At 52.8% G+C, this 10,905-nt stretch overlaps 1 protein-coding gene across 1 annotated transcript; it reads right to left on the bottom strand.

Moving 5' to 3' along the window:
• Positions 1-5,131: 5,131 nt before the first annotated feature.
• Positions 5,132-10,170, bottom strand: KLK4 (kallikrein related peptidase 4). Its single transcript, XM_084773266.1, has 6 exons — positions 10,113-10,170; positions 9,635-9,706; positions 7,433-7,598; positions 6,977-7,227; positions 6,754-6,890; positions 5,132-6,026 (listed from the first exon to the last, which is right to left on the bottom strand). The coding sequence occupies exons 2-6, from the start codon at positions 9,696-9,698 to the stop codon at positions 5,874-5,876; spliced, it is 771 nt and encodes a 256-aa protein (XP_084629392.1). The 5' UTR covers positions 9,699-9,706; positions 10,113-10,170; the 3' UTR covers positions 5,132-5,873.
• Positions 10,171-10,905: the final 735 nt, after the last annotated feature.

Raw genomic sequence — 10,905 nt, 5'->3', positions numbered from 1 at the left:
GCCACAGATACCTGCTTGCCACCATGCCATGCAGTGCTGGTGGAGGATGTCACCCATGGGCTCGCCAGCCACGTGGCCAGCCTGCAGTGGGAGCCACCACAATGTGTGAGTATGTGGTGGTTAGATGGGAGAGAAAGAGAAGTGTAGCAGTTGAGCATTATGAGGAGAGATGGAACTGGACACTCGAGGATAGAGAGGAGTAGCCTGTCGTGAGTGGCCAGTCCTGCCACCTGGGGCCCTGATGAGGTTCTAGTCTGAGCTGCCACTGAGGGTCGGCCGTGTTGGTATCTGTGGCTATGCAGTAGCAAAGGTTGGTGTCGATGTCTGTAGCTCATATTACCACTAGAGAATATGAGGATGTTCCTGGTTGGGGGCAGCCACTGGGGCCTATGTGGATGTCCAGGGGGTGGCCCTGCCCCCCACTGGATGCTGAACTCTGGAGATCTGGCCCCAAGTCTCACTGGCAAATGAACTCAGGAAAGCAGGCCCCATGCCTCATTCAGGCAGCACAGTGGAGCTGGACCTGGTGGTGTGTGTGTGGGAGAGTAGAGCCCGTCACTCATCTGGCACTGGGTGGCATGGGCACAGAGGTGATTACATCCCCCCACCCCCATCACTGCTGCCACCTTCAGCAGTTGGGAAAGCTGCCCACAGGGCCATGAGCTCGGGAAAACTAGCCTTACCCCTCACCAGCTCTAGCACTCCGGATAACGGGCCATGCACCTCTCCTGGAAAGCACAGCAGAGCTGACCGTGGTAGCAGGGTTACAGGTGAGCCAGCCCTGAGGGTTGAGAGCAGGTGAGAGCTGGCCTCACCACTCCTCTGCTATGAGATGGCATGGGCATGGGGGTGATGCCCCTACCTCATGTCACCCGTGGCAGCTGGGAGAACTGGCTGGGGATGGGGGATGGGAGTGTGGAGTGAGTTACCTCTGTCCATTGCCGGCTACAACACTCAGAAGTAAAGGCCCTGCATCTTCTCTGGGCAGCACAGTGGTGCTGGCCCTGGTTGAGGGGCAGTGGGTGAGCCAGCCCCATGGACAGAGTGAAGGAGAGCTGGCCCCACCACCCATCTGCCGTGAGGTGATATGGGTGTGGGCGTGAGGCCCCCCAATGCCCCCCTCACCACCTGTGGCAGTCCAGAGAACTGGCCCTGAGGCCATGAGAGTGGGTGAGTGCGCTCTGCTCCTTGCCAGCTGCAGCACTTGGGAGGGTGGCCTGGCACCTCGTCTGGGCAACACAGTAGAGCTGGCTCTGATGGCTAAGGTGTGGGTAGGCCATCTCTGAGGGTGTGAGAGCAGGAGAGCTGGCCCAGCCCTTCACAGGCTGCAGTGCTTGGGAGCGTGGGCCCCTACTCCTTGCCTGGGAAGCACAGCCTCTGGAGGTGTGGGTACAGGTAAGCTGACCCTGAGGGCATGAGAGCCAGAGAGAGCTGTCCCTGCCTTCTGCCGATGCCGGCACTGGGTGGCCTAACCAGAGCAGTGCTGGAAAGCTTGCCCTGGTGGTGTGGATAAGGGAGATCCAGTGGGCTGAACAGCTCAGCTACCACCAAGGACCAGATCCAGGGCTCTGAATTGGCCCACCCCAAAATCTATATCATCTGGGAACAGTTGGGACATGTGAAAGGGTCAGTCCATCTGATCGAAAGCTGCAGGATCTCCATGACATAGGGCAGAAACAGGATAACCCAGAGGAGTCCCAGTGAGATTTCAATATTGATGGTGACACAGAAACCAGACATCTTGAACTAGACCAGTGACTCATTGCAACAACGAACATTTACAAGTGAAGATGTGTGGACAGAGGGACAGACTGTGGGGCACACTGTGACACACCACAGCTGCCATGATGAGATGTGGACAGAGGGACAGACTGTGGGGCACACTGTGACACACCACAGCTGCCATGATGAGATGTGGACAGAGGGACAGACTGTGGGACACTCTGTGACACACCACAGCTGCCATGATGAGATGTGGACAGAGGGACAGACTGTGGGACACACTGTGACACACCACAGCTGCCATGATGAGATGTGGACAGAGGGACAGACTGTGGGACACACTGTGACACACCACAGCTGCCATGATGAGATGTGGACAGAGGGACAGACTGTGGGACACACTGTGACACACCACAGCTGCCATGATGAGATGTGGACAGAGGGACACACTGTGACACACCACAGCTGCCATGATGAGATGTTTTCTATGCTTTCTTTTGTTGTTGTTTGTTTGTATTTTGCTTTGGGGCAGAAGTTGCAAGGGTGAAGGGCAGATATGAGGGAACAGGCATGAGCAGGACTCGGGGTACATAATGTGAAACTCACAAAGAATCAGTTAAAAGTTTAAAAAGTCCAATATGTGTCTTGCTAGAGCTATGGTTCCTTAGATTCCCCCCTGCCCAGTCACAAACATGTGATTTTTCTGGTAATCACTTTGTCATGATTTCTATTGTAATTACTCTGAGGCCAGACAATGAACTATGTATATTATACAGTGGACTTTGTTGAGATTTATTCTGTGGTGTATCTTGGTATTTGGTGCATTCTGGTAAATACTGTGTGTGGTTTTTTAAATTGAGGGATCATTTTTTTTTATGGAGGAATACTCAGTGTAGTGCTCAGATTTCAGGTGAAGAGTGTAACAAGCCTTGACAAATGCCTACATCTACGAAACGCTCACTCCTGTAGAGTTACAGGGCATTCTCACCAGCTCTGCATGCTCTCCTGCGCTCCCTCCTAGAGTGTCTTGATGCTTTCTGTTGAGATGATCAACTACCCTGATAAAAAGCTATGTAATGTAAGAGAGGGCTTACTTGGCTGGCAATTCAAAGTCACAGTCCTCCATTTTAGGGAAGTCAAGGCAAGAACTCAAGCAGTTAGTCACATCACATCAATAGTCAAGAGCAAACAATGAATGCTTCCTGGCTTGCTTGCTCTCAGCCAGCTTCCTCCTCTCTTACCCAGGAGCCCCTGCCTAAGGAGTGGTGCCACCTACGCGTGCTGGGTCCTCCTGTGTCTACTGGTAACAGAGGAACTTCCTGTAGACATGCCTACAGGTGAATCCAAGTCACATAATTGTGTGCTAAGACTCTCTTCCTGGCTGGAGAGATAGATGGCTTTGTTGTGACGAACGTGTGCATCTCTTGACGAGGACCCAAGTTGGGCTCTCAGCACCCACATCGGGCTGCTTACAACTACCTGTAACTGTAGCTCCGGAGATCCGATGCCTTCTTTTGCCTGGACACACACACACACACACACACACACACTTAAAGAAAAAGCATCTGCTAGATTGCTTTCTAACTTGGTGTACCATCTTAAGTCTTCTCTTAAAATTCCTGCTCTATGTATAATTGGCACTTGAGCCGGTCACATTCTGCAGTGTCAGCCATCTTGGTAGGTATATGTATGTGAGAAATTATATGTTCTGCAGACAGAGGACTCATGGTCTCACAGATGTGAGTCATTTATGCACCTCCTCGTGCCCGTCTTGGCTGTTCTTTCTACCATTTACTCTGAGTCACTGCCAAAATCTTCTATAACAAGGAGCTTGTTGATGTTACCTTGAGTAATTTGTTCCATATTTTATATCTCTGTTAAATGATGCATAAAATTTTGTGACCGTTGGGTGTGGTGGTGCACACCTGTCATCCCTGGCTACATCGTGAATTCCAGGCCAGCCTGGGCTACATAAGACAGTCGTGTTTCAAAGCAACACAAAATAAAGAACAGCAAGACTACGTTTTTACAAAGGTGCGTGGACTCAGTTGCCTGCTTTTTGATCACTTCTCCCGACTGGACTGCTTCTCCATGCCACAGCGGAAGAGAATGCGCTCAGTGCGGATGACACTTGATGATCTGGGGTCGGTGGGTAGGGGAGCTCCCCTTTTCTGAGGAATTGGGGGGGTGGGGGAGAGAGGGTGGGACTGGGAGGAGAGGAGGGAGGGGGCTACAACTGGGATATAAAACATATTAATAAAAGGTGGTATAAATTTCAATAATTTCTTTATGGGTACATCCACAAATCATATATATGTATATATAAGACATAATCTATATACTTATATAAATATACAATTACATTACATATAAATATATAAAATATATAACATGTTTTAAAATATTTTGTTTTGTTTTTTTTTGTTTGAGGCTGGGTCTCTCTATGCAACTTGGGCTAGCCTTGAACTCTTGATCTCTATAGCTCGGCCTCCTATATGCTTATGTTAGAGATATGCACCTCCTTGCTAGTATAATTTATCAATAAAGAGCTCAATAGCAATTTCTTCCTATTATGCTTGCTGAGTGGGCCCTCATCCGTGTCACTGAGTCTCACAGCAGGCATCTTAGATTTTTTTTCCCATTAGCTTCCAACTACAGCAGCTGGGTCCTGAGACAAGTAGAGTGAAATATTCTTTTTTTTTTATAAGTCTTTTTAAAAAAGATTTATTTACTTATTATTATGCATATTGTTCTGCCTGCATGTACACCTGCACACCAGAAGAGGGCATCAGATCTCACTATAGATAGTTGTGAGCCACTATGTGGTTGCTGGGAATTGAACTCAGGACCTTTGGGAGAGCAGACAGTGCTCTTATCCTCTGAGCCATCCCTCCAGCCCAAGTGAAATATTCTTAAAGTGCAGGAAAGAAGACAAAAACAGGGGCTGGAGAGATGGCTCAGTGGTTGAAAGCACTGGCTGCTCTTACAGAAAATAGGGGTGGAGTCCCAGCAATCATGTCCAGTGGCTTACGACACCCTGCAGCACCAGCTCTGAGGGATCTGCCATCTTCTTCTGGTCTCCATGGGCACTGTACTTACACAAACACACACACACACACACACACACACACACACACACACACACACAGGAATAAATCTCAAAATCAAAACAAAAACAAAAGCAGACCAGTCACAGCAGAAGGTGTAAAGCTGGAAATCCACTTTTGGAAATAAGAGGTCATCACAGAGCAGGTGTCTCTTGTCATCGCCGACACAGGCTGCTGCATAAAGAGCCCAGTGGCCACCTGGTCTATGTGCCCATTGCATGGATGGGAAACTAAGACACAGAGAGGAAAATCCATGGGTTGGAGCATCCCAGGAGTGGGAAGGAAGGCAAGGAGGATGCTTCAAACAGAACCGAGAGGCCTTTTATTTGTAGACCCCTGTGAAGGAGACACAAGGTGTTGGGGGGAGGGCAAGCCTAACAGTGGCAAGGGCAAGGCTGGGTCAACACTGGGCCACTAGAGGACACTACACACAGAGGAAGATGCAGGTGGGTTCCACTCCTGTGTCTGAGGGAGGAGGTTGTTGTCTGGATCCCTGTCTGAGGGAGGAGGTTGTTGTCTGGATCCCTGTCTAAGGGAGGAGGTTGTTGTCTGGATCCCTGTCTGAGGGAGGAGGTTGTTGTCTGGATCCCTGTCTGAGGGAGGAGGTTGTTGTCTGGATCCCTGTCTGAGGGAGGAGGTTGTTGTCTGGATCCCTGTCTGAGGGAGGAGGTTGTGATCTGAATCCCTGTGTCTGAGGGAGGAGGTTGTGATCTGGATCCCTGTGTCTGAGGGAGGAGGTTGTGGTCTGGATCCCTGAGTCTGAGGGAGGAGGTTGTGGTCTGGATCCCTGTGTCTGAGGGAGGAGGTTGTGGTCCAGATCCCTGTGTCTGAGGGAGGAGATTATGGTCCGGGTCCCTCAGTCTGAGGGAGTAGGTTAGAGCCTGTACTCCTGAGTCTGAGAGAGAAGAACAGAGCCTTGACTTGTGAGTCTGAGGGAAGAGGTGGGGGCCTGAACTTGTGCATCTGAGGGAGGAGGACTGGGAGGAATCCTGAGTCTCTGGTTCCCTTAGCAGGCTTCGTGTGGTTGGTGTAGTCAGTCCATGGCTATCTTGTCTGAATGGTGGTCTGGATCCAGTTAGTGAACTTGCAGAGATTGGTGTAGACACTTGGTACACCAGGCTGCCCACACTCTCCTTGTCCCAAAGACACGAGCCCTTGCAGGGATCTGTTGCACACTATGGGACCCCCAGAGTCCCCCTGAGAAAGAGAGAGAGAGAGAGACAGAGTCAGAATCCAGGAGAGTGAGCTGAAGATTCACATGATGTCCTAGGGCATCCACATAAACGTGGTAGACAGAGATGGAAGGAAACCAGCCACATGCCCTTGTCAGAGCCCATGGGCCACATGGACACCAGCCCCGTGTCCACAACTGGCTGCTTCTCTGGGGCTGCTGCTGGCCCTGTGTGTCTGTCTCCCTCAGGGCTTGCTTATCTGCCCCGGCCCCCCGCAACCCTCTCTTATAGTACTGGAAACAGAACCCAGTACCTTTGCTGAGGTGCTCTACCACTGAGCTACACCCCAGCTCCTCACAGGGGAATTTTAGGCAGGTATTTTGCACTTGTCTGTATTCCTAGCCTCTTTTCACATTTTATTTTGACACTCGATCTCACTAAGTTGTCCAGGCTGGATGGTTCTCAGCTTCCGGAGTGGCTAGGATTACAGGTTTTGACCACCATGTCCAGCTTCTGAGTCTCTGTGTTTCTACTTGCCTGTTCCTCTCCTCCTCCTCCTCCTCTTCTTGAGGCAGTGTCTCACTGTATATATCTGGCTGGCCTTGAATGCACAGAAATCACCTGCCTCTGCCTCCCCTGCTGGGATTAAAGGTGTACCACCACACGTGGCTCCCCCACTCCTCACTGCCCATCTCAGTGTGTCTCAAGTGTACCTTCTGCCCAGCCCCTGTTCCATCCTCCCTGTAGCTCACATTGCAAGTGTCCTTTTGGTCCAGCCCTCCTCCAGCGCAGAACATGCTGAGGTGGTACACAGGGTCATACAGCACCCTGCAAGTCTCCTCTGACACCACTGAGAGGTTCACACACTGCAGCAGGCTGGGCAGTTTCCCTGGGACACAGAACGGAGGAGGGTCAGCCCCCTTTAGCTGGGCAGGGAACTTCTCAGAGAGACCAACGGTGTCCCCAGCAGCTCACCGTTCTTTAGCCGACCCCAGCCAGAGACTAGGCAGGTATCCCCAGGGGTGGGACATTGGGACGCCACAGGGATGCGCCTGATTGTGTTAGATTCCATCACTGATTCATTCAATTTGATGAGCATGAGGTCGTTGGCAAAAGGAGGGTCGTTGTAGCTCGGGTGCTGGATGGAGAGGTGGGCCTCTAACAGCCGGCTGCCAGGCTCTGGGGAGCCTTCCAGGTTGTGCAGGCCCAGTCCCACGGTGTAGGAGCTGAGGATCACCCAGCATGTCAACTATACAGTGACGCCTTGTCTCTCATCTTCCGCCCTAACTAAAGCAACGGTGGTGATCTCCCACTTTGCCTTTCCCCTCCCGCTAGACCGCCCTGGCCTGGCTAGGCTGGGCTCCCTTCACTTCTGTCAACACTGTTATTCAACCCCTCCCCTCAGCACCCTGCCCCACCACCCCAACTCACTCCTGTATGCAGTGTGCTGCGGACAGCACCCACCGAGGATGCACTAGGACGCCCGAGCAGAAAAATTGATCATCTTCCGAGAACAGAGCCACCTGCCAGGGTTGCGAGTGTGGGAGGCAGTCCTGGCCTTGTATGATCCGGCCGCTGGCACTTGAGGCCAAGGATCCTGGGGGTGGAATCAGGATTGGAAGGTGTGGGGTGTGGAGCAGGGGTGGCTAATGGCTTCCGGAGTGAAAGCAGAGTTCAGAGCAGAGTCTGGGTGTGGGGTCGAGATGAGAGCTCAGGGCTATGGGGGTGATGTTTGAGTGAAGGGATGTGATCAGAGGTTGGAGAGAGAGAGAGAGAGAGAGAGAGAGAGAGAGAGAGAGAGTGTCTCGTGGGGGTGGGGGTGGGGAGGGGAGTCGTCATGACTGGGGACAAACTGAATCCTAGGTCTGAGTTCCTCTCCACAAGATCTGAGTGAAGGGGAATGGTTAGAGCCGCAGAGTGAGGCCTTGCCAGGGGACCCACAAGTTCAAGAGGTAAGATTAGGGTTCCTAAGGGTAGGATAACAGGGTAAGGACTTGACTAGGAGTTTGGGGAGAGAATCAGGGTTTTAGGGTCTGGGCTACTGCTGGGGACAGGTTCAGGACACAGCTTTAGGGTCCTTGGCGGGTAAGATTTAGTGCAGGGGCCTCAGCCAGGGCTTCAGGGGTGGGGACAGAATGAGCTCTCTGGACCAGGGTGAGGTTTGAGAGCAGAAATGTGCCTGGAGATTCCCAGATCCTAGGGGAGGAGTCATGGAGAAGGTGGAGGAAAGTGCCCTGAAGGGAGGTGGGCAGGGCAGGAGGCTGGACCTTACACAGGCAGGGCTCATCGGAGCAGGGTGTCAACATAGGGCTCAGGGTTTCTGCCTCCCAAGAAGGGTTAGTGTTCACCCCATAAGCTCTGTAGTTCTGGGGACAGGGTCTTCCTTCAGGGATGTGGGCATGGCTGGGGACAGGCTAAAGAGGTTGGACCAGGGTTTTCGGCAGGGCAGAGTCTGAGAACAGGGGTGTGGCTGAAGCTTCGGGGTTCTTAAAAGTCAAGGTCAGAGGGAGGAGAAGTGCAGTGAAGGCTGGCAGAACTGGGGCTGGATGCAGATTCCGGACATGGGACACGGGACATGGGGCATGGGGCATGGGGCATGGGACATGGGACATGGGGCATGGGACATGGGGCATGGGACATGGGACATGGAACATGGGACATGGGACATGGGACATGGGGCATGGGGCTAGTCTCCAGGCACCAAGCACATGGTGCCAGATATGGACTGAGAACTTCAGGGTGGAGGGGGGCTCAGAGGGGTGGGGTCAGTTCCCTTGAGAGGACTTAAGGCTCAGGAACTTCCCTGAGAGCTAGGGTTAGCACACCGGATGCAGGCTCATTTGTCAGGAGCGTGGGTCAGCTTGGAGTCTCAGGCTGGTCTTCAGAACCCAAGAACCATTTCTCCCCGCCCTCTGCCTCTGTCACACAAACACACAGTCCCTTCTCCTAGCTGGCCCAGACAAGACGAGACATACAGCCAGCTCGGGGACCTGGTCAGCTTTGTGGCACAGCTGTGCCTCCACCCAGCCTCCCCATAATCACACCAGCCACAGCCCATTTACCCACACACCAGAGGGCTGGGAGCTCAGTTGGTAGGGTACACACTCAGCCTTGGGTTTGGATTTCAGCAGCACGTAAACTGGGCACTGTGGTGGTGCACACCTGTAATCCCAGCACTCGGGAGGCGGGAGCAGGAGGGTCAGATGTTCAAGGTTGCTCTTGACTGCCGAGTGAATTCAAGGCCAGCCTGGACTACGTAAGACTCTTAAAAAAAAATAAGTGGGCCAGGTATCAACTCCACAACTTAGGAGGCAGAGACAGGCTGACTTCTGTAAGTTTGAGGCCAGCCTGGTATACACTGCGTTGACAAGAAAAGAAAGAAAAAAAAGAAAGGAAGAAAGAAAGAAAAACAGACAATCATCTGCTCACCCAGGAGCTAGGCACAGATCCCATCTTCCCCTTAGTGTCATACACTGTCCCACATTCTCACGACCTACCACCCTTTACAGGCATGACCAGGCACCCGTCCCACTGTCACCGGGCACATCAGAAGCAGTAGGACACTGAGTCATGCCTGAGCATTGGCTGACACTATTCCCTCAGGCACACACTATGACACACACACTCAGATACCTGTGACCCCAAAGATGAGGTACCCCAGGAACCAGCTCCAGGGGGCTTGTGCAGTGACTGTCATGTTGGCTCCTGGAAATGAAGACGAGAGTGTCTGGATGGCAGTCCTGTTCTCTCCGCCTCCCCGTGCTCCCTCCTGGATTGCAGTTCTGCGCTCTGCCTCCCGGTGCTCCCTCCCTGGACAGAGAGAGAAGGGGGAGGAAGAAAAGAGAAGGAGGAGGAGGGGGAGGAAGGGGAGGAGGGAGAGGAGGAGGAAGCATCTAACTATCTAGGAACAGAGAGAGGGGAACACTGGAGAGATAGAGGCATAGATCTGAAAACCCAGACAAGGGCATTCAAGAGGTCTGACTGGTTGGAGGCAGCCTGAGGGCCAGAAATCAGACCCAGAGATTTGGAGAGGGCTGCCGGGTGCTTCTAAGTGGAGAGAGCGGGGGGGGGGGGGGGGGGGGGGGGGGGGGAAGAGCTGAGAGCTCCTCACCTGCTGCTGTCTCTGGGCTCCGGATTTCTGTGGCTGCGCTGCTGCTGCACTGCACTGAACTGCCACCCACAGGGGCCCCCGTGGGGCTTATAAGCCTCCTCAGCTGGGGATGGCCTGCCCCCCAGGGGACACATTCCATACTGTCAGGTGCTGCAGACTCAAAGCCCTCAGACTGCCTCCATGCCAGGTGGAGTGTGGGGCACAGGGAGGGAACAGTGCTCAAACCCGGCCTCTCTCGCCCCCTCTCTCATTTCCTTCTCCTTTGTTCTCCTCGTGTTCTTTCATTCACTCCTTCTGCCTCTCGTGCTTTTTCTCTTATTCACTAAATAAAATTTCCCCTACCCCAATCCCATATTCTCCCTCTTTATGAGTTCCTTCCTGTGCGCATCAAATTGTGCCTGCATCTTGCACTTCTTTGGAGACCGTGTCTGTGACCCACTTCTTCATCCTCTTTTTTTCCCAAGCGTAATCAGGGTAATCGTGAAGGCATGCCCAGCCTGAATTCTGATAACCCTGCAAGCCAACCCTGTCCCTGCAGGTGTCCTAGCTGCAGAGGCTCCTGGAAACCAGCGTGAGATAGAGGCAATCCTTAGTCAGGAGCAATCCCGTGGCTGGCAGCCGAGCTTGGAGCTCTGTATCAGGCCAGGGACCAGGAAGGATGAAGGTGTCTCCATGTTCCTGGGTCTCTTGTGCCAGTGATGGTGGGTAGATACACAACAGAGAAAACCTAGAGCGAGCAGGAAATAATTGGCGCTTGGTAGTGTCTGAGCCAGACGACTGTGAGGAAGAGTCA

The sequence above is a fragment of the Acomys minous genome (assembly GCF_964271855.1).
Source record: "Acomys minous genome assembly, chromosome: 2".
Taxonomy (NCBI): Eukaryota; Metazoa; Chordata; class Mammalia; order Rodentia; family Muridae; genus Acomys; species Acomys minous.
This window is presented reverse-complemented; position numbering and strand designations above follow the sequence as displayed.